Genomic DNA, 25,226 nt, shown 5'->3' with positions numbered 1-25,226 from the left:
AGAATGGTGACGGGGGTATAATAAGTTTGTCATTCCGTTTGTAACACATCGAAATATCGATTTCCATCTATATAAAGTATATATATTCTTGATCAGGGAGAAGTTCTAAGACGATATAAGTATGTCCGTCTGTTGTAATGACGCTACAGCCTTCAATAATGGCGCTATCGTCTTGAAATTTGGCACAGATTCGTCTTTTGTTTGCAGGCAGGTCAAGTTCGAAGATCGGTCCAAGTTTTGATATAGTCCCCATATAAACCGACCTACCGATTTGGGGTCTTGGGCTTCTAGAATCCGTAGTTTTTATCCAATGTGTCTGAAATGGGAAATCTGGAGGTATATTAGGACCATCAAAATGTGTACCGAAAATGGTGCCTATCGGTTCATGTTTTGGTATAGCCCCCATATAGACCGATCTACCGATTTTACTTCTTGGGCTTCTAGAATCCGTTTTTATCCAATTTGCCTGAAATGTTGAAATCTGGAGGTACTCTAGGACCATAAAGAGGTGTGCCGAAAATGGTGAGTATCGGTCCATGTTTTGATATAGCCCCCATATAGACCGATCTTCCGATTTTACTTCTTGGGCTTCTAGAATCCAATTTGCCTGAAATTTGAAATCTAGAGGTATTCTAGGACCATAAAGACATGTGTCGAAAATGGTGAGTACCGGGCCATGTTTTGGTATAGCCCCCATATAGACCGATCTACCGATTTTACTTCTTGGGCTTCTAGAATCCGTAGTTTTTACCCAATTTGATTGAAATTGGAAATCTAGAGGTATTCTAGGAAAGTGAAGAGATGTTGCCGAAAATGGTAATTATCGGACCATGTTTCGATATAGCCCCCATATAGACCGATCTCCCGATTTCACTTATTGAGGGTATATAAGGCGCACTGATCATAAAAATTGTTTGAAACTGAATGCAAAATTTCCAGATTTTACTTCTCGTAGTCATTTAAATATTTGGGATGAAATCCACAGATTATAGATTTCAAATCAAGGCTTTATTTCATCATTTTCTTGCACACCTTCAAGAGATGTTTATGATTCCTCTAAAACTCAAACAAAAAATTGTTTTTATAAATTCAGAATCTGATCTAGTCTTCATAGGTAAAATCTTTACATTTATCTGTGGGAAGAGCACTGGTTGAACTGATCTGCTTGGGAAAATATCTGTCATCAAACCCCCTGAAATTTTCAAAGGAAACTATTATATTTGATTCATGGTGGTGGGTATTTAAGATTCGGCCCGGCCGAACTTACTACTGTATATACTTGTTTTTGTTTCCAAGTGTATACAGTAGTAATTAATTTATTAATAAATGTCTAATTTTATTTTTTGTCGCTTTAGTTGTATATATATTTCGATTAGGGGGACTAATAACACCAAAGAAATTCATCATTTTCAATCTAACATTTCTATCTTATCGATATCAAGGGTTCATTTCTATTATCTTTCTGGCAATTATGGAAGGTCAAAGCTACGACGATATCAAATCTTGTAATAAAACTAGTAGCTCTTTTTTATGTAATAGTTCATTGATTTTTTTCCTTTTCTAATGTTAACGCCTACAAAAAAAAGGAAATATTAATCAAACAATGTTCTGGAACCGATAACAAAATTTAGTTTTTTTTATTTGAAATCTAAAGAAAAGTTGATAAGAATAGTAACGTAATCTACAGCAATGATGTTAAGGGGAGAACTCAGGCTGAAAATAATACCAACTATTATCAGATAAATAGGAGTAATATTTCACATACAAAATACGCTTCCACTTATACCTATGATGATGATAAGATTTTAACGAAAAAAAGGAAAAAGAATGCTAAAAAATAAAGTGGCTAAATATTTTCGTGTGTGCAACTTTGAATGAAAAAAAAGTATTATGTGATCATTTAATTATAACCGTCATGTGATTTTGCTTCTTCGTCATATCACTCTTTTTTTTTTCTTTTGGAAAAAAATTAACACGTAATGAAGAGTTTATTTAATTCTAGGGCTAAGTACAAATATTTCAAAATTATTTGGTCAAATACAAGATGATTTATTTGTAACATAACTAGAAAGAAAAAGCAAATAGATTGGGCGTTGTAGTGATGAGTTTTGATAATTTACACATATGTTTATACACATACATATGTTGTTTAAAATTATTAACAATTCTATTATAATCTATTTGTCGGTGGAGACAGGAGAAAAATGCAAGATATTTGCCAAATTGTTTATTTTTTTGGCAACAACATTGCTTAAGCCATAATGCGCGTCTACGTGTACGTGGCGGCGGCATATTATCATATCAAACTTGAAGAATTTTGTTGTTGGCTTTTTTCCTCGATATTGTATTTTTTTCTAAAAAGTAATGCATATTAATCAGTATTGAACAAAAAAAAAAATGAGTTATACTTATAATGACATCATGTGATTGTTTAATTGTTTACTTTGAAATGAAAAAAAAACCGATATTCTCATCAAAGCAGACAATGCCAATGTCAGTTGTTTAAATATTAAAATTTATTTAATAATTTAATATTAAAATTTATTTAAAATTACCTAAGAAGGAAGAAGAAGAAAAAACTTCAAACTTTAGCCACATGAAAAGGATCAATTAATTAAAAGAACATATACCTTGACTAATTTCCATTTCAAAATAAAATAAAAATAAAAATTTTCCAGAAACTAAAATCAATAATTTTACTTAAAAAACCCATGCTAGTTTCCATAATTCCATTTTAATTGTCAGTTAAAATGTAAAATTGAAATTTTGCCATTAGGTTAGGTTATGGAGGATGACACGAATCCGAGCTAGCGGATTTGTGTCCACTTAGACCATGGTTGGGTCAGATTAGGTTAGGTTTAGTGGCAGCCCGATATGCCAGGCTCACTTAGACTATTCAGTCCATTGTGATACCACTGTGGTGAACTTCTCTCTTATCCCTGAATGCTGCCCGATTCCATGTTAAGCTCAATGACAAGGGACATCCTGTTTGTAGCCGAGTCCGAACGGCGTTCCACATTGCAGTGAAACCACTTAGAGAAGCTTTGAAACACTCAAAAATGTCACCAGCATTACTGAGGTGGGATAATCCACCACTGAAAAACTTTTTGGTATTCCGTCGAAGCAGGAATCGAACCTACGACCTTGTGTATGCAAGGCGGTCATGCTAACCATTGCACCACGATGGCTCCCCCACTTAGGCCATAGTTGGTTCATTGCGGAAGTTTCCATCTTCCTCTTCGTGTCTGTCTCGCTCCGGCCGGAATGTGCCCTCTGGTTGTGCCTAGGTCCTCCACCCCGATGCCTTGATGAAAACGAGAATGCACCTCATGCTGCATTCTCGCAAGTCGATCATAGTCTGAAAGAAATAAGAGCCCAGTATATTGTTTCTTCTGAAAGATTCTGCTGGACCCTGGCCCAGGAAGTGAAACGAATCTTGCGTAGCCTCGGTGTCCAGACACCACCTACAAATATCATCATTCGCTAGACCGATCCTTACCATGTGTTTTCCCAGAGTGTTGTGTCCTGTTATGATACCTATTATCGGCCTCACCACTCTCTCCTTTCTTTGCAATAACATCAGGATTTTAGAGTTCTTAATATTATGTCCATCCCATATTAGTTTCGTTTGTTCACAGCCCACAGAAGACGCCTATCGTCTCTTACATAAATCTTCATATTTCCTATTGATCCTGTAAATATACTAAGAAAGTGAAGGAAAAACATCCGAAATGACGTTATCTGTGCCACCTGCGCCTTCTTTAGCTAGTACATCTGCCTCTTCATTCCCACTTATGCCATAATGTCCAAGTACCCAGCACAGAGTTGCATTATGCTGTTCAGTGAGAACCGTAAGCTCTCTACCACAGCGACTTACTACCTTCGACCTTATGTTTGTATTTCCCAGGGCCTTTATATCTGCCTGACTATCGATGAAAATGATGATATCGCATCTAAATAACGGCCTCATCGATAAGAGTTCCGCAGCTTTTGCAATACACTAATAGAAAAGGTTTCGTTATATTAACGAAATGTGTCGTTAAAAGTCAGCCAATGAAACAAATTCGTTAATAGAACGAACTTTTTCATTAATATAACGAATTTTCTGCAAATCAACGTAACGCTTCGTACTATTAACGAATATTTTCATTGTATCAATGAAAATTTTTCGTTGGCTGACTTTTAATGAACTTTTCTTTATGTGTAGCAAATATCTCCGCCTGAAAAATGCTGCATTTATCGTCTAACTTAATGGACTCCTTAAGTTCCAACTCCTTGCAGTATATTCCGCTGCTGTACCATCGGCCATTTTCGAGCCGTCAGTATGGATGTTGAGATTTCCAAAGTGTATCCTATTTTCGTTCCAGTCCTTTATGCCCGTGATAATTGAATCCAGGTTACTCTCATACATATGCCATGTCGCCATATAGTCAGTTCTCATAGTATGTCGTCCGTCGTAGACTATCAGTTCAGTGTGTCTGCAGCCCGTGCTCTTCAATGTGAGTCCAGGCCCCTCAGTCTGATCAGTATGACATCCGCGGTCCTCCTTATATGCAGGTCCAGAGGACAGGACTCCTTAAGCTCCAACTCCTTGCAGTATATTCCGTCAGTATAGATGTTGAGATTTCCAAAGTGCATCCTATTTTCGTCCCAGTCCTTTATGCTCGGGATAATTGAATCCAAGTTACTCTCATACATATGCCATGTCGCCATATAGTCAGTTCTCATATTATGTCGTCCGGCATAGACGATCAGTTCAGTGTGTCTGCAGTCCGTGATCTCCAATGTGAGTCCAGGCCCCTCAGTCTGATCAGTATGACCTCCGCGGTCCTCTTAATATGCAGGTCCAGGGGATATATCCCCATCAATATCTCCAGTGTGGCGGTGGCCGTTGTCCTCATCGCCCCGGTCATGTAGATGAGGGCCATTCTATTTATTCTGCCCAATCTCAGTATATGATGACATCCATACACAGCTACTGGCCTTATCACAGCTGTATAAAGCCAGTTGAAAAGGGACGGTTTCAATCCCCACAGTCCCGTACCTCGGTAATATCCTGAAAGAAAAAGGAAAAAGGAATGATAATGCCGGACACTGGCACAGAAAGTGTGAAGAGTCTTCTGTAGCCTCCGGGTCCAGGCACCATCTACAAATATCATCGGTCATTAAGATAATTCTTACCAAGTGCTTACCAAGTGTCCTGTTATGATGCCTATTAACGGTCTTAATTGCTCCCTATGCGTCGCCATTAGAAATCCTGAGTTTCTACTATTGTCGTTCCATATATGCTCGCAAACCACAGAGGAAGTCCATCGTTCCTTGTAATCCATTGCATTTAACATTGACTCTGTAAGTATATAAAGGGTATATACTGACATCACATACCAAATTTCAACCAGATCAGACGAATTATGCTTCTCCAGGAGGCTCCAGAAATAAAATCGTGCGATTTTAGGAGAATATTCTAACGTCCCATAAAAAATCTGCTCTTGTTATGGGAGCTCAATTCGGGAAAACTGACAAACAAAATTCTGCCCCACAATCAGCAAAAGAAAAAATTTAATTAGCTGACACCTTGAAAATACCTTTCTGAACATGTCTTGATGAGTTACCCAATTGACATATTATTTTTATGTTTACTAAGATTGGTTGGTTAAAGCTTAATTTATATGACTATAAGACTATATAAGAGATTTAAAGCCGAATAGTTAAGTTGGTAATATGGCCATTACGGTACGATTTCAAAAGGATATACATCATATGCCGGAATAAAAGAAACCCTAAACGGGTGATCTTCTTCCACCAATCAGGTGAATTCAGCAATGCCTCTAAAAATAGATTTCGATTTTAGTAACAGGAGATTTTAATATCTAACCGTCATTCTTGACACTTGGCACGTGTCTTCTCTCTAATAGACACAAAAAATTTACATTTCCAATGAAAACTAATGAAAAGTAGTGGCGGCGATCCACATCATCAGCATCATCATCGTCATCTGTAAGTTTCAAATTACAATTTATTGTCATCGTTTAAATGAACATCTCACCTATGTCTTATGGAATCCATCCGCCACCATAACACCATATTGCGGTTTCTAATTCCGATCTTTAAGATTCGTTTTTTTTTTGTTTTGTTTTGCTTTTCCTTATTGAGGTGTAACAACGTGTAAGATTTGTTAACTAATTTTTTGTTCTCTTTGCATATTCAATTACACCGGCTTATGAATAATATCGCGGATGCTGATATGGTGAATTGTTCTGTTCTAAATTGATTTATCACGAAATTATTAGGTGACAATAGATGACGGTCCCCCCATATTTTATTATTTGATTTATTAATAGACAACTATTTTGCATGATCTATATACAATTACTCATGCAAATGTATACTGTAGAAATTAGAAGAAAGTGAGAGTAAATTAGATATTCTTAGGAGGATTGGCCGCAATTGCATGTGTATGGAATATGGAATGAAGTGAAAAATAAACTACACACCACCTGTTGCCACATGAGTAAATGACAACGACCCAAACATATCGCATTTATTAAGTTTATATTGATTTTATTTAAAAACAAAAAAATCTTTACAACGATTAACTTTTTTAATTTTCAAAAATTGGACAATTGAGTGTAGTGTATTGCACACCAAATTTTTTATACCCTCCACCCTAGGATGGGGGGTATATTAACTTTGTCATTCTGTTTGCAACACATCGAAATATTGCTCTACGACCCCATAAAGGATATATATTCTGGGTCGTGGTGAAATTCTGAGTCCGTCCGTCCGTCTGTTGAAATCACGCTAACTTTCGAACGAAACAAACTATCGACTTGAAACTTGGCACAAGTAGTTGTTATTGATGTAGGTCGGATGGTATTGCAAATGCGCCATATCGGTCCACTTTTACGTATAGCCCCCATATAAACGGACCTCCAGATTTTGCTTGCGGATCCTCTAAAAGAAGCAAATATCATCCGATCAGGCTGAAATTTGATGCATGGCCAAAATTGGTCCACATCGGTCCATAATTATATATAGCCGCCATAAAAACCGACCCCAGATTTGGATTGCGGAGCCTCTAAGAGAAGCAAATTTCATCCGATCCGGCTGAAATTTGGTACATGGTGTAAGTATTTTCTCCAATAACTGTGCAAAAATTGGTCCACATCGGTTCATAGTTATATATAGCCCCCATATAAACCGATCCCCAGATTTGACCTCCGGAGCCTCGTGGAAGAGCAAAATTCATCCGATTCGGTTGAAATTTGGTATATGGTGTTAGTATATGCAGAAATTGATCCATATCGGTCCATAATTTTATGTAGACCCCACATAAACCGATCCCCCAGATTTGACCTCCGGTGCCTTTTGGAGAAGCAAAATTCATCCAATCTGATTGAAATTTAGTACGTGGATTTTTCTATATGGTCTCTAACAACCATGCAGGTTGTAAGAGACCATATTTGCCAAATTTTGATAAAGTCGACATTTTGTCGACAAACCAAAAAAGCTTATTTCGAAAAATTTCTATAGGAAATTTGTCAAAATTTTATTTCTATACAAAATTTTGTCAAAATTTTATTTCGATAGAAATTTTTTTAAAAAATTTATTTTTCTAGAAAATTTTATCAAAATTTTATTTCTATAGAAAATTTTATCAAATTTTTATTTTTATAGAAAATTTTGTCAAAATTTTATTTATATAGAAAATTTTGCCAAAATTATTATTTCTATAGAAAATTTTGCCAAAATTATTATTTCTATAGAAAATTTTGCCAAAATTTTATTTCTATAGAAAATTTTGCCAAAATTTTATTTCTATTGAAAATTTTGCCAAAATTTTATTTCTATAGAAAATTTTGCCAAAATTTTATTTCTATAGAAAATTTTGTAAATTTATTTTCTATAGAAAAAATGATGTTTAAATTTTATTTCTATAGAAAATTTTGTCAAAATTTTATTTCTAAAGAAAACTTCGTCAAAATTTTATTTCTATACAAAATTTTGTCAAAATTTTATTTCTATAGAAAAATTTGTCAACATTTTATTGCTATAGAAAATTTTGTCAAAATTTTATTTCTATAGAAATGTTTGTCAAAATTTTATTTCTATAGAAAATTTTATCGAAAATTTTATTTCTAAAGAAAATTTTGTCAAAACTTTATTTCTATAGAAAATTTTGTGAAAATTTTATTTGTATAGAAAATTTTGTCAAAATTTTATTTCTATAGAAAATTTTTGTCAAAATTTTATTTCTATAGAAAATTTTATCGAAAATTTTATTTCTATAGATAATTTTATCTAAAATTGTATTTCTATAGAAAATTTTATTTCTAAAGAAAATTTTGTCAAAACTTTATTTCTATAGAAAATTTTGTCAAAAATTTATTTCTATGGACTATTTTTGTCAAAATTTTATTTCTATAGCAAATTTACCAAAATTTTATTTCTATAGGAAATTTTGTCGAAAATTTTATTTCTATAGAAAATTCGCCAAAATTCTATTGCTATAGAATAATTTTGTCAAAATTTTATTTCTATAGAAAATTTTGTCGAAAATTTTATTTCTATAGAAAATTTTATCAAATTTTAATTTCTATAGAAATTTTTGTCAAATTTTAATTTCTATAGAAATTTTTGTCACAATTTTATTTCTATGGAAAATTTATCGAAAATGTTATTTCTATAAAAAATTTTGTCAAAATTTTATTTCTATAGAAAATTTTGTCAAAATTTTATTTCTATAGAAAATTTTATCGAAAATTTTATATCTATAGAAAATTATGTCAAAATTTTATTTCTATAGAAATTTTTGTCAAAATTTTATTTCTATAGAAAATTTTGCCAAAATTTTATTTCTATAGAAAATTTTGTAAATTTTTTTTTTTATAGAAAATGATGTCCAAATTTTATTTCTATAGAAAATTTTATTTCTATAAAAAAATTTTGTCAACATTTTATTTCTATAGAAAATTTTATAGAAAATTTTATCGAAAATTTTATTTCTATACAAAATTTTGTCAAAATTTGATTTCTATAGAAAAATTTATCAAAATTTTATTTCTATAGAAAATTTTGTCAAAATTTTATATCTATAGAAAATTATGTCGAAAATTTTATATCTATAGAAAATTATGTCAAAATTTTAGTTCTATAGAAAATTTTGTCAAAATTTTATTTCTATAGAAAAATTTTGTCAAAATTTTATTTCTATAGAAAATTTTGTCAAAATTTTATTTCTATAGACTATTTTTGTCAAAATTTTATTTCTATAGGAAATTTTGTGAAAATTTTATTTCTATAGGAAATTTTGTCGAAAATTTTATTTCTATAGAAAATTTGCCAAAATTCTATTGCTATAGAAAAATTTTGTCAAAATTCTATTTCTATAGAAAATTTTGTCAAAATCTACCAAACCATCAAAAAAATATCATTACACTACGACTTTCGAGCAGATATGATAGAACTTTTATTCAATCATCTGTTTTTCACATTTTAAGATAATTGCAATACGGAATATGCTGATGTACACTAAAACGACATCACAACAAATTATGATTTGAAACTTTGATTTGTATTATCAGGTACAAAAATCAGGGGGAAATGATTGAATAAGAAAAATAAAATCATTTGCAATGAGTTTATTTTTTTTTTCATTATTTTTCCCACGAATATAAAACAAATTTAATATAGTTTTATATTTAAAACATATGGTGAAACCTTTGGTCACGAATTTAATGATCCATGAACGGAACCTCTGTATTATACAAAATAATCTTTTAACAACAACTTAAGAAGCATGTGCATACACACAAAAAAAAATTTTTTGATTTCAATCACGAAAATCGCGGATTCAATCATTTTTTTAATTGAAATGTCTTCAATCACGAAAATGATAGTATCAATCACCCATTTTGATTGAAAACCAACACGATTTTCAATTAAAAATTTAATTGACTTTTATAACGGAATCAATTAATTGTGTGATTGAATCAATTAAAAACGTGATTGATTTTTAACATAAAATTCAATCACAGTTTTAATTGAATCAATTAAAATTTTAATCAATTTCGCGACAAAAATCAATCAACTATTTGATTCATTCAATTAAATAATTAATTGAAATTGGCTATAAATTTCAATCAAAAAATTTATATATTGCGCCCCCAAAATCATATTTAGTTTTATTTGAAATAAAAGAAAATATGTGTTCCTTATAAAATATATTTAATATTTTATTATTTTTTGAATTATGCAATAGACAAATAAATTTGGTTCTTGTCATTTGTGTTTTGTTCTAACATAACTTACACATACAATTACTATCAATAACAACTATAGGGTGAAAAAATAGACTATATAAATCATTATCTTCCTTATCATAATAACCATGTCAGCATGTTCCTTCTAATATGTAAATGCGCCTCGATTTCCAATAAATCAGCAGCCTGTAAGCTAAATTAGTTTTTCTGAAAGTAAACAGTATAATTCGAATTTAATTTTGTTCAATTAAAAGTTAATTTTGCTAAAACTTACCTGCATAGAATATCAAGTTAAATTCTTAGTTCCAGGTTGCAGATTTATAATCTTCTTTTGCAGTTGTAGTCTTCTAGCATAAAAAGGTATATTAAGGAGCTCGGTAATAATTAATTAATTTTAGTACAATTCCTTTCCAAAATTTCCACACATTGAAATCGTCTATTAAAACTTGAACCAATCAACGACAAAAATAATGGCAAAACAATGAAATATTTGGTATTATGTTTATGATACTTTGCAAATTCTGGAAATAGAAAAAAAATATAAATGGAAAATACATATTTTTTTATTATTTTCGGATATTTTTCATATTTTTAAATTCAAAAGAAAGAACTTTTTTACCATTACATAATTCAGCTCATTAGTTTATATATCAGATATACTGCTCTCTACTTGGGTTCAAACTGAAAAAGGCAGGTAAAATAAAAATACAATTTAATGCCAACGCTACTTCGCAACTTCAAGACCCAACAACAACAAGACCCAACAAACCCATGCCGCTCTTGGTTTTAAGAAAACTAGAAGTGAAAAAATTATAATTTTAAAAGATCAATATTGTACCCACCTTTTGATTGCTAACATATTCGTATATTCTTATATATTTGATAAAATGATGGAGTTGATTGATTGACCAATTTCACGAAATAAAATTGCTCACTAAAATAAATGAATAAAAAATATATTATTTTAGTTTGTTTAATGTAAACAGGCTTCAATAGAAAACGGTATTCACATTTCACAATGTCTTACCTTCAATAAACGTAGATTGTTTTCCAATTTTTACAATACCACAAAACACAAACACAGGTAATTTCTAATGCGTTCTCGCGTATATTTTTTCAAACGTTTACCACGTGACCATTTGCTGTTGCACACTTTATTTATTTCAACCCTTTGCTATGATTTGTTGTTGCGTTGAAAATATTTATGCACACATTTTGAATGCAGCAGACAGAATGTCGGCAATCATGTTTTTCAATTTACGCGAAAAACAAAAACCCAACCGTTCGTTACGAGTTACTTCCACAGACTGATCTCTCCATCACACATTTTTTTATAAATACCCATTCTCTTGTTCTCTTTTCGCTCTTTCGCTCTTTCCATTGCTCAAAATTATTCAATTTCAATCACAAAGGTGATTGGATCAATCACATGTGTAATTGGAAACGGAAAATTTTTCAATCACGTTTGTAATTGAAAATTATTTCCGAATTGATTAACAAATTGATTGAATCAATTAATATTTTAATTGGAAACGTAACAAATATCAATCATGTTTTTAATTGGTTTTTATTCGGATTTGATTAAATAATTAATTGAATCAATTAACATATTAATTGAATCCGTTTCCAAATTCAGTTAAATGTTTAATTGAAAAAATTTGGTGATAATTTTTTGTGTGTATTTAGAGAGGATATTAGAGAAGGGCTAAATGCTTTTTTCCAACTAACTAGTAAAAAATGTTGCCCTCCTAGTTACCAAGAATTTTAACCCATTTTTCTAACGTTAAACATTTTTTGAGAAAAACAATTTTGAAGAAACTTCTTAGCTACGTTATTTAACAAAGGTCACTATTTACTTCATTTTTTTATAACTAATTAGAAAACAATGGTTGGCCGTAATAAAAATAATTGCTTCCCTCATTCACCAAACATTTTTTAGGCAATTTTCCAATGTTGGGATTTTTTCGAAAAATTTTGGCTTCTTACCTTTAGAGAAATTACATCATTTTCCAATATTTTCAATACATGTGTTTTATTTAAAAGGTTTTTAAATATAAAAAACACAAACCTATACAATAATTTCACTAGAGGCTTGCGCAAAAAAATGTTGGCTTGGAACCCTTAGATTTTTTTCTTCGTCATTTAGCACTTTTCTAATGTTATCACATTTTATTTAGAGAAATTTAAAACTGAAATAAAACACCTTTAAAAAATGTCTCTATAACCTTACAAAACATATGTGGGTCCAATAGAATTATTGTTTTTTTTCACCCCTTTCTTCTATTGCTATTGTACTCCCATATTTCTTATCAGTTTAAATCCATAGAAATTTTCACAAAATGGCAAATGTTCATCTTTTTGTAGTAAAACCCAAAGCTGTATAATATATTTGTGAAAATAAATAAAAAAAAAAACAAATATAGTCAAGTGACTTAGAGGGATGGAGGGACAAAGTGCCATTTTGGCGCACAGACATAGCGTGACATGTCTAGTGATTATATTCATTTGTTCATTGTTATAACCTTTTCCCCCCCAAAGTAAGTAAAAAAGTACAAACATGTTTCATGTGCATGAAACATGCATGAATGTTATATGATTTTTCTAATCGGTTGAATTTTAGAAGCAGAAAGATTATCTAACATCGTTTTCAAAGACTTCCTTGTGACACACACACACACATATTTTCCTCCTCCATCGATTTATTTTTTTAGAATATTTTATAACATATTTTAATAATTTCCTTTTCTATTTTTCTATTACAGAAATTGAGTGCTTTCTGGGCTCAATATGCCCGTTTCTTCACTGCCGATTCAAGTTTGCGTGATGTTTTAGCTGCTAAAATTCCCGCTGAACAAGAGCGTGTCAAGAATTTCAGAAAACAACATGGTGCCACAAAAATGGGTGAAACTACCATCGACATGGTGAGTATTAATTTTGAAAATCAAAGAAAATCCCACATGTTCCGAAATTTTCGGAATCGTAAATCGCAATTTCTTGGTCATAATTTCTTAACTCTAATATATAAATTCGCTTCTTCAGGGGGTCTACAATAGATTTTTAGAAATTAAAAAACAAAATGTGAAATATATTGGACAATTTTTTTTGAAATACTATAAATTTTTATTTGAATTTCTTATTACAGAGAACTTTTTTTTGGCACAAAATATTTAAATTTTAGGGTTAAGAAAATATTGCCAAAAAATTCTTGCGATTCCAAATATCAGGTTTATCAGCCCCTATATAAACCGATCCCCAGATTTGGCTTGCGGAGCCTGTTAGAGAAGTAAATTTCATCCGATCTTGGTGAAATTTTGTACATGGTGTTAGTATATGGTCTCTAACACACATGCAAAAATTGCTCCACATCGGTCCATAATTATATATAGCCCCTATATAAACCGATCCCCAGATTTGGCTTGCAGAGCCTCCAGAGAAGTAAATTTCATCCGATTCGGCTAAAATTTCGTACGTGGTGTTAGTATGTGGTCTCTAAAAACCATGCAGGAATTGGTCCATATCGGTCCATAATTATATATAGCCCCCATATAAACCGATCCCCAGAGTTGACCTCCGGGGCCCCTTGGAAACGCAAAATTCATCCGATCCGGTTGAAATTGCGCTAGTATATGGCCGCTAACAACCATGCAAAAATTGGTCCATATCGGTCTATCGTTATCCCAAAAAATAATATATGTACCAAGATTTTGTTTCTACAGAAAATTTAGTCAAAATTTTATTTCTGCAGAAAATTTTGTCAAAATTTTATTTCTACCGAAAATTTTGTCAAAATTTTATTACTACAGAAAATTTTGTCAAAATTTTATTTCTACCGAAAATTTTGTCAAAATTTTATTACTACAGAAAATTTTTTCAAAATTTTATTTCTATAGAAAATTTTGTCAAAATTTTATTGTTATAGAAAAATTTTGTCAAAATTTTGTTACTATACAAATTTTTGTCAAGATTTTATTTCTATAGAAAATTTTGTCAAAATTTTATTACTATACAAATTTTTGTCAAGATTTTATTTCTATAGAAAATTTTGTCAAAATTTTATTACTATACACAATTTTGTCAAAATTTTATTTCTATAGAAAATTTTGTCAAAATTTTATTTCCATAGAAGATTTTGTCAAAATTTTATTTCTATAGAAAATTTTGTCAAAATTTTATTTCTATAGAAAATTTTGTCAAAATTTTATTTCTATAGAAAGTTTTGTCAAAATTTTATTTCCATAGAAAATTTTATTTCTATAGAAAATTTTGCCAAAATTTTATTTCTATAGAAAATTTTGTCAAAATTTTATTTCTATCGAAAATTTTGTCAAAATTTTATTTCTATAGAAAATTTTGTCAAAATTTTATTTCCATAGAAAATTTTGTCAAAATTTTATTTTTATAGAAAATTTTGTCAAAATTTTATTTCTATAGAAAATTTTGTTAAAATTTTATTACTATAGAAAATTTTGTCAAAATTTTATTACTATAGAAAATTTTGTCAAAATTTTATTTCTATAGAAAATTTTGTCAAAATTTTATTGCTATAGAAAATTTTGTCCAAATTTTATTTCTATAGAAAATTTTATCAAAATTTTATTTCTATAGAAAATTTTGTCAAACTGAATTATATACGTAATTAATCGGCCTTTTCTTTTGTTTAATATATACCCCGTATGGACTAACATACAATTGAGAAGACGGTGTTAAGAAGTATTAAGATACCTTGCCATCGGCAAGTGTTACCGCAACCCAAGTAATTCGATTGTGGATGACAGTCTGTAGTACAAGTTTCTATGCTATCCATGGTGGAGGGTACATAAGATTCGGCCTGACCGAACTTACGGCCGTATATACTTGTTTCTAGTAAACTAGAAAACCCAAATATGTCAAGGAAATAAACAAAATATTATTTTTATAATAAAATAAATAAAAAATAAATAATAAATAACAATCCAAAATCCACTTAAATTTGAATTTCGTTCCCTTTATTAAGGAGAAAGTGATGTCCTCTATTTGAGAATTGCAACTAAGTGATGTCTTTAAAAAAAAAGTGATTTTTGTTTTTGTAAAATAAAATAGAAAACTTTTTCCTTTAATTAAAAAAAAAAATCGCAAAACTTTCTACAAATTAATTCGATACCATTACAACTAAGTGATTACTTTCATTTCCTAATATCCCCAAACATGATAATTACAACTAAGTGATGTCTTTTAAAAACCTCGTATATGATTTTTGGAAAATTAAAATTTTAAATTTAAAAAAATATTTTTTTTATATAAATCAATATTTTTAAATATAATTTTTATTTAATTTTTCACAATTCCTTTTATTAGTTTCTTGAGAACTTTTTGTGATAAAATTGCCTTCAGTTGGTCATTATTGGTTCAACCATTTACGTATTTGCTGTCAAGAGACAAGAAGACATAGAAACAAAAACAAGCCGAACTATGGCTAAATGCCAAGCGATTAAATAATCGAGCATAGTCTTCGTGAATGAGTGACGGCAACACAGTAAAATCTAAATCTTCAAATTGTATCAATTTTGTTTTCCATTTCCCAACCCACTAATGCCGGTTCTCTCATGCATGCTCTCTTTCGTCCGGCTTTTCTAAAATTAAATGCAATGTTTTCGTTTTTTTTTTAGAAGACTTTCAATAAAATTTTCATGCGATTACACAACGACGGCTATAGTCCTATAAATTTTGGAAGTAAAAGAATATGAGTAATTTTCAAAATATCATGAGGAGGTGGGAGTGATTTAGGTAAGGAAATAAGATAATTGCTTTGTTTGGTCTAAGCCGCCAGTTGGATTACTTTCATTTTTTGTTTTGTTTTTTTTTTTCATTTGAGGTTGCGGCTTTTTTCGACATAGTTTCTTGTATACAGTTCTCGTTGTGTGTTAGAATGAATCTATTGATTTTTCTATTATATCATTTCATTCACCAATATATTGCATAATGCATGGATGGATGAATATCTGTCTATTGCAATTATTTTTAAATTGTTTAGTTGCCAAATTCCTCATTTAAAATGTACTACAAAGAAAATTTAACTATTTTATAGACAAAAAAAAAAAAAAAAAAACACAGGACACCATATAGGAGGAAAAGTCAAAATCCATGGGATGACCTGAGCTGGTTATTTTATATTTCACCAATAGAGTCATGTCATTTAATTTGTATGGCCAAAATCTGGATTTATTAGGGATTGTAAAGAGAATCAAAAACGTGGACTTTTCAAGTTTTTCAAAATATGTCTTTTAGAGACTTTTCAAACTTTGAAAAAATTGGCTATCCATATGAACAAAATTTCGAAAAGACGATTTTTAGAGTTTTCAACTCATTCAACTTTGAAAAAGTTGCCTTAAGTCTTTTTCCAAAATTTAAAATAGTAGATTTTCGATTTTTGCGATTATTAAAAAAAATATTTGTTTCTTATTTGTTGAAAATTTGAAAATTTGAATTGACTCAAGTTTTGACTTTTTATTTATTTTTTTATAAATACTAAATTTATTTATTTATTCTTTCTACTCGAATCCAAGCCGCAAGGCCATATACGGATTCCAAATATACAAAAACATAACAACATTAATAAATTATAAGAAAAAGTACAATAGCTCAAAAACAATTAAAAAAATAACAAAAATAGTATTAATAACTGACTAACAGAATTTGAACAAAAATGTATTAATATTAAGAAAGTAATAAAAAAATAAATTTTATTAATAATAAAAAAATATGAAACAAAACCAAGTATATACGGCCGTAAGTTCGGCCAGGTCGAATCTTATGTACCCTCCACCATGGATTGCATAGAAACTTGTACTAAAGACTGCCATCCACAATCGAATTACTTGGGTTGTGGTATCTTAAAACTTCTTAACATCGTTTTCTCAATTGTAAGTTAGTCCATACGGGGTACATATTAAACAAAAAAAGGTAAATACGTATATAATTCAGTATGACATTTTCTATAGAAATAAAATTTTGGCAAAATTTTCTATAGAAATAAAATTTGAACAAAATTCTATATAGAAATAAAATGTTGATAAAATTTTCTATAAAAATAAAATTTTGACAAAATTTTCTATAGAAATAAAATCTATATAAAATTTTCTATAGTAATACAATTTTGACAAAATTTTCTATAGTAATAAAATTTTGACAAAATTTTCTATAGAAAAAAAAAAAATCTTGACAAAATAAATAAAATCTTGACAAAATTTTCTATAGAAATAAAATCTTGACGAAATTTTGTATAGTAATAAAATTTTGACAAAATTTTCTATAGAAATAAAATCTTGACAAAATTTTCTATAGAAATTAAAATTTGACAAAATTTTCTATATAAATAAAATTTTGGCAAAATTTTGTATAGTAATAAAATTTTGACAAAATTTTCTATAGAAATAAAATCTATATAAAATTTTCTATAGTAATACAATTTTGACAAAATTTTCTATAGTAATAACATTTTCACAAAATTTTCTATAGAAATAAAATTTTGGTAGATTATTTTTTTGGGGATCGGCTATATAACTACAGACCGATATGGACCAATATTGGCATGGTTGTTAGCGGCCATATAAAGGGTGATTTGTTAAGAGCTTGATAACTTTAAAAAAAAAAAAAAACGCATAAAATTTGCAAAATCTCATCGGTTCTTTATTTGAAACGTTAGATTGGTCCATGACATTTACTTTTTGAAGATAATTTCATTTAAATGTTGACCGCGGCTGCGTCTTAGGTGGTCCATTCGGAAAGTCCAATTTTGGGCAACTTTTTCGAGCATTTCGGCCGGAATAGCCCGAATTTCTTCGGAAATGTTGTCTTCCAAAGCTGGAATAGTTGCTGGCTTATTTATGTAGACTTTAGACTTGACGTAGCCCCACAAAAAATAGTCTAAAGGCGTCAAATCGCATGATCTTGGTGGCCAACTTACCGGTCCATTTCTTGAGATGAATTGTTCTCCGAAGTTTTCCCTCAAAATGGCCATAGAATCGCGAGCTGTGTGGCATGTAGCGCCATCTTGTTGAAACCACATGTCAACCAAGTTCAGTTCTTCCATTTTTGGCAACAAAAAGTTTGTTAGCATCGAACGATAGCGATCGCCATTCACCGTAACGTTGCGTCCAACTGCATCTTTGAAAAAATACGGTCCAATGATTCCACCAGCGTACAAACCACACCAAACAGTGCATTTTTCGGGATGCATGGGCAGTTCTTGAACGGCTTCTGGTTGCTCTTCACTCCAAATGCGGCAATTTTGCTTATTTACGTAGCCATTCAACCAGAAATGAGCCTCATCGCTGAACAAAATTTGTCGATAAAAAAGCGGATTTTCTGCCAACTTTTCTAGGGCCCATTCACTGAAAATTCGACGTTGTGGCTCGTTAGTAAGTCTATTCATGATGAAATGTCAAAGCATACTGAGCATCTTTCTCTTTGACACCATGTCTGAAATCCCACGTGATCTGTCAAATACTAATGCATGAAAATCCTAACCTCAAAAGAATCACCCTTTACTAGCGCAATGTACCAAATTTCACCACGTACAAAATTTTAATCGGATCGGATCAATTTTGCTCCTCCAAGAGCTCTGGAGGTCAAATCTGGGGATCGGTTTAAATGGGGGTTATATATAATCAAGACCGGTATGGACCAATTTTTTCATGGTGGTTAGAGACCATATACTAACACCATGTACCAAATTTCAACCGGATCGGGTGAATTTTCCTCATCCATGAAGCTCCGGAGGTCAAATCTGCGGATCGGTTTATATGGCGGCTACATATAATTATGTACCGATATGGAACAATTTTTTCATGGTGGTTATAGACCATATACTAACACCACGTACCAAAATTCAACCGGATCGGGTGAATTTTCCTCATCCATGAAGCTCCGGAGGTCAAATCTGGGGATCGGTTTATATTGGGGGCTATATGTAATTATGGACCGATGTGGACCAATTTTTGCATGGTTGTTAGAGACCATATACTAACATCATGTACCAAATTTCAGCCGGATCGGATAAATTTTGCTCATCCATGAAGCTCCGCAAGCCAAATCTGGGGATCGGTTTATATGGAAGCTATATTGAAATCTGAATCGATTTCAACCAAATTTGGTATGCATATGCTACAATGGTAATTATACTCCCTGTGCAAAATTTCACGTAAATCGGATTAGAAATTTGACCTCTGTTGTCATATGAGTGAAAATCGGACGAAAGCTATATCTAAATCTGAATCGAATTGAACCAAATTTGGCATGCATATCCAGAACGTTAATTGTACTCCCTATACAAAAATTCAAAGCAAATCAGGCCAAAAATCTGGCTTCTGGGAGCTCTATAAGTGCATATCTGGCGAAAGGTATATGTGGGAGCTATATCTAAATCTGAACCGATTTCAACCAAATTTGGCACACTTTACGACACTATCAATTACACTCCTTGTGCAAAATTTAAAGCAAATCAGGATGAAATTCTGACTTCTGGGGCCATATCGGGCGAAAGATATATATGAGAGCGATATCTAAAACTGAACCGATTTCTTCCAAAATCAATAGAAAAACAATTGTATAATTAGATATAATGCATTTCGACGCCAATTGCCTGTTTCGGTATCACGCTAACATGAAATATCAATAGGGTTATATTCTGACCGAAAACACATACTAATGGCAAATTTGAAGTCAATTGGACTAAAATTGCGACCTAGACTTTGATTACAAAAATGTGTTCACAGATAGACGAGCGGCATGGCTACATCGATTCAGGGGCGGGCCCTCAGCAATACTGCCAAAGACATCATATGTCTATCTCGTCTCCTGGGTGTTGCAAACATATGCACTAACTTATAATACCCTGGTCCACAGTGTGGCGCAAGGTATAAGAATTAAAACTTGACTTTATCGAAAATTTCAAAAAATTAACTTTTTCAAAACGTCAACATTTTAGTTCAATATCCCATAAATAAGTTTCAACCGATTTTAATGAATCTGGAAACAAAATGGGAATGTTGACCTTCACTTGGAGTGGGGTAGAATGCTGCATTAGAATCACCAGAATATGTTCATTCCTTAATTGTCTTATTTTCTTTTATTTATTTACGTTCTTCTTTTTCTTCTATTGTCTCATTATAGATGTATGGTGGTATGCGTGGTATTAAGGCTTTGGTGACTGAAACCTCTGTCTTGGATGCCGATGAGGGTATTCGCTTCCGCGGACTTTCCATTCCCGAATGCCAAAAGGTATTACCTGCTGCCGAAGGTGGTGCTGAACCATTGCCCGAAGGTCTTTTCTGGCTTTTGATGACCGGTGATGTCCCCACCAAGGCTCAAGTTAAACAATTGTCCCGTGAATGGGCCGATCGTGCTGCCTTGCCACAACATGTTGTTACCATGTTGAACAATTTCCCCACCACTTTGCATCCCATGTCCCAATTCTCGGCTGCCATCACTGCCTTGAACCACGACAGTAAATTCGCCAAGGCCTACTCAGAGGTGAGTAATGGAGAGTAACTTCGAACCGGAGACCCCTTACCTTAATTAATTTGTGTTTTACAGGGTGTTCACAAATCCAAGTACTGGGAATATGTCTATGAAGACAGCATGGACTTGATTGCCAAACTGCCAGTTGTTGCCGCCACCATCTACTGCAATACCTATCGCAATGGTAAGGGTTCCAAATCCATTGACTCCAACTTGGATTGGTCAGCCAACTTTGTCAAGATGTTGGGCTATGACAATCCCGAATTCACCGAATTGATGCGTCTGTACTTGACCATCCACAGTGACCACGAAGGTGGCAATGTTTCTGCCCACACAGTTCACTTGGTTGGTTCTGCCTTGAGTGATCCCTACCTCTCCTTTGCTGCCGGTATGAATGGTTTGGCTGGTCCTTTGCATGGCTTGGCCAACCAAGAAGTTTTGGTGTGGTTGCGCAAATTGCAAAAGGAAGCCGGCAACAACCCATCCGAAGAACAACTCAAGGATTACATCTGGAAGACCCTCAAGTCCGGTCAAGTTGTTCCTGGTTATGGTCATGCTGTACTCCGTAAGACCGATCCTCGCTATACCTGCCAACGTGAGTTCGCCCTCAAACATTTGCCAAATGATGAACTCTTCCAATTGGTATCCAAGATCTACAAGGTCGTTCCACCAATCCTAACTGAAACCGGCAAGGTCAAGAACCCCTGGCCCAATGTAGATGCTCACTCCGGTGTTTTGTTGCAATACTATGGCATGAAGGAAATGAACTACTACACCGTCTTGTTTGGTGTTTCCCGTGCTCTTGGTGTATTGGCTTCCCTTGTCTGGGATCGTGCTTTGGGCTTGCCCATCGAACGTCCCAAATCCCTATCCACAGACATGCTCATGAAGATGGTTAAGAAGTAAAAAAAAAAACAATCGTAATAGATACCGATCAGTAATAAAACCAAAAACTATTTCTAAACAAACCAACAACAACAACAACAAATCATGTATCAAATCTACAACAACAAAACATTTTTAAATGATTTAGAAGAAAAATGATAATAAAAACAAACTAATATTAAGGATCATTTTGATTGCAATGACACATATGATGAGAGAGGATTTAAACTAGAAACAAATGATATCCAAACACAACAAACCACATTTACTTAACGAATTAATGCTTAATTAATTTTAATTTAATTTAAATACAAGAAAAACAAACAAAATAAAACCACTTAAAAAAAAATAAACCAAAAAAAAAAAAAAACTCACCTAGAGAATCCTCATTTGTTTTTTGTAAAACACAACAAATATGAAATTGTTATGAGAAAATGAAATATAATGCGAATAAATTCCAGCCAAATTTTTATGGCTTTTATGATTGATCCAATTGACGCAGTTAGATCTTTAATTTTTGGATTATTATTCAATCCATTCTTGGATGTGTATATCAGCAAGCATTTTACCCCAAGTTTTCCATATTCCATACATTTGCCTACTAACACTAAAGCTATCCCCTATGGATGGCGTGTTATTGGATAATGCATTTCATTACGAGAACAAAAAAAAAAAAAAACATTGTATCATCCTAGATTTGTATGTTGTATCATCTCAAAATTTTCTCATAACCAATGCAGCAGGGAGAAGAAAACCAAGTCATTACATGCCTAAGTCTCTCAACATAATAGAAATGAAACGAACGATTGTGTAGAACAATAATAACTTTTCATCTAATGAAATGAAAGTTACAATATTTTTGAATCAAAAGATAACAAATGTTTGTAGTGTTCATCTAAATATATATTAAAAAAAAAAATACATATATAAATAAAGGAAAAAAGAATTGCGAGTTGTAACGTTCTGGAAAACAATAAATTTGAGAATTGCTTTTTAAATTAATTTTTGGAAATTAATGAGTTATGTGTGTGAAGATAAATTCGAATTTGAAATTTGCAGCAAAAAAAAAAAAACTTAGCCGAGACACAAACCAGCACCAAAAATATTTTTCAAATTCGAATTTGGATTTTTAGTATTTGTTTTCTAAAGAAGGTCAAGAAAAGGATCTTTTCTGACCCCAAACCGCACGCGGCTTAGTTTTGGCACAGTGGGCCCGTTGTAAAAATTTGTCTTTTTCTTTGAAGACTTTTGTGATTATGAAAGCTGAGCTCAAGCCCTTTCCAATGAGCCTTGTCTCTATATCGCACGCGGCTTAGTTTTGGCACAGTGGGCCTGTTGTAAAAATTTGTTGAAAATGTTGTTTTCAAATTTTCGCTTTTCACAAATACTTTTCTAATGAAGACTTTTGTGATTATGAAAGCTGAGCTCAAGCCCTTTCCAATGAGCCTTGTCTCTATATCGCAAGCGGCTTAGTTTTTAAATAATAAGCCAAATACTAAAAATCCAAATTCGAATTTGAAATCCTAAATTCGAATTTGAAAAATATTTTTGGTGCTGGTTTGTGTCTCGCCTAAGTTTTTTGCTGCAAATTTCAAATTCGAATTTATCTTCACACACATTAATGAGTTTAAAGTCTAAATGGAGTAGCTACAATACAACCAACTTGGCCGCATAAAATGATGACCCTTCGTAGCATTAGTTTTGCCTGAACAAGGTTTTTGGTTTGTTTCTCTAAGTGGAGTGGAGCACACGAATCCCTGGTAATAAATGTTATATAGATTGTTACACCGATGGCTCCAATTTGAATGGACAAAAAGTGGGTTTCGGAGTATATTCTAAAGACCTGGAACTTCGAAACGAGCGAAACGATTACCTAATCACTGTGTAGTTTTTCAGGCTGAAATATTAGCAATAAAAGAGGTGGCAAATTGGCTGAGAATTAATGTTCCAACAAATGTTGGCATTAATATATACTCAGTCAACCTGTAATAAAATCCTTGGACTCTGTGTTCCTTAACTCGAAAACGGCCATCGACTGCCACAAATCTCTTAATGAGATGACTGAGCTGTACATTAGTCACCTAATATGGGTGCCTGGCCACAGCAAAGCGGATGGGTGTGAAGATAAATTCGCGAGTTGAAAGTCGTGGTTTGTGTCTCGGCTAAGCAAAATTCAAATTTATAAAACGAATTCAACTTGTGGAACGCATCCCAAAACTCAATTTTTTCTTAAAAAGGCGATTTAGTGGTGGAAAAACTGGCAAACACATCAGAAAAAATCAAAATTAAATAAATATAAATCTTTGCATTCAGGTATAAATTTCTCACAGTGGAAAGTATTGTAGTAACAAAGTGTGGAAGAAAATAGTGGCGATCCATCAAAAATAACGAAATTGTAGGTGATATACACTGTCGATCAAATGTACTTTTTTAATGACCATTGTTATGTAGCTCTATTAGGAGTTAACTTCCAGTTAACAGAAAGGCAATTGCAAATATCTTTTCTCCGAATAACTTTAACTGAAAATTTTCAGCAGTTCCTAAGTGGCATATGGAATATATTGGCAAGATGACCGATATGTCCATAGTATGGTTTAAAAAATCGGATCTTCATGAAAATGGGGGTTGATCAAATTAAAAATGAAGTCAGTTAAGAAAATGGTTGATAATATTTACGTTTTAATTCAAGTATTAATTAATCCAAATAAATGGTCAACTCACCAAGAGTCGTTTCTCAGATATGGGTGATCGAACATCGGCGCTATATATAGCCGATATCTGGCGAAACTATATACCAAATACTGTACATGTGACTTTTGATTTTTTATCCTCGTCAGTATGTCCCACTGGCATTTTGTCACCACGAACGGTTTCCTAGATATGGGTGATCCAACATCGGGGCTATATATAGCCGATATCTGGCGACACTATATCTCAAATACTGTACATGAGACTTTTGATTTTTATACCCTCCACCATAGGATGGGGGGTATATTAACTTTGTCATTCCGTTTGTAACACATCGAAATATTGCTCTAAGACCCCATAAAGTATATATAATCTGGGTCGTGGTAAAATTCTGAGTCGATCTGAGCATGTCCGTCCGTCCGTCTGTTGAAATCACGCTAACTTCCGAACGAAACAAGCTATCGACTTGAAACTTGGGACAAGTAGTTGTTATTGATGTAGGTCGGATGGTATTGCAAATGGGCCATATCGGTTCACTTTTACGTATAGCCCCCATATAAACGGACCCCCAAATTTGGTACATGGTGTTAGTATATGGTCTCTAACAACCATGCAAAAATTGGTTCACATCGGTCCATAATTATATATAGCCCCCATATAAACCGTTCCCCCGATTTGGCTTGCGGAGCCTCTAAAAGAAGCAAATTTCATCCGATCAGGCTGAAATTTGGTACATGGTGTTAGTATATGGTCTCTAACAACCATGCAAAAATTGGTCCATATCGGTCCATAATTATATATAGACCCCATATAAACCGATCCCCCGATTTGGCTTGCGGAGCCTCTAAGAGAAGCAAATTTCATCCGATCCGGCTGAAATTTGGTACATGGTGT

At 32.2% G+C, this 25,226-nt stretch overlaps 1 protein-coding gene and 1 long non-coding RNA gene across 3 annotated transcripts in view; one reads left to right on the top strand and one right to left on the bottom strand.

The window, feature by feature from the left end:
* Positions 1-22,642, top strand: part of kdn (citrate synthase) — a 37,670-nt gene extending 15,028 nt beyond the window's left edge. For both annotated transcript variants that reach the window (XM_075302509.1, XM_075302510.1), the window contains exons 3-5: positions 13,025-13,183; positions 20,412-20,771; positions 20,835-22,642. In XM_075302509.1, the coding sequence (XP_075158624.1) occupies positions 13,025-13,183; positions 20,412-20,771; positions 20,835-21,665 (1,350 nt within the window). In that variant the 3' untranslated portion in view covers positions 21,666-22,642. The remainder of the gene's footprint in view (positions 1-13,024; positions 13,184-20,411; positions 20,772-20,834) is intronic.
* On the bottom strand, positions 10,211-10,777 carry LOC142228219 (uncharacterized). The gene is made up of 2 exons (XR_012720099.1): positions 10,537-10,777; positions 10,211-10,469 (listed from the first exon to the last, which is right to left on the bottom strand). It is a non-coding gene; the product is annotated as an uncharacterized LOC142228219 (long non-coding RNA).
* Positions 22,643-25,226: the final 2,584 nt, after the last annotated feature.

Source organism: Haematobia irritans, chromosome 3, assembly GCF_050003625.1.
Source record: "Haematobia irritans isolate KBUSLIRL chromosome 3, ASM5000362v1, whole genome shotgun sequence".
Classification (NCBI taxonomy): domain Eukaryota; kingdom Metazoa; phylum Arthropoda; class Insecta; order Diptera; family Muscidae; genus Haematobia; species Haematobia irritans.
Note: the sequence above shows the minus strand (reverse complement) of the source record. Positions and strands in the feature narration are given on the sequence as shown.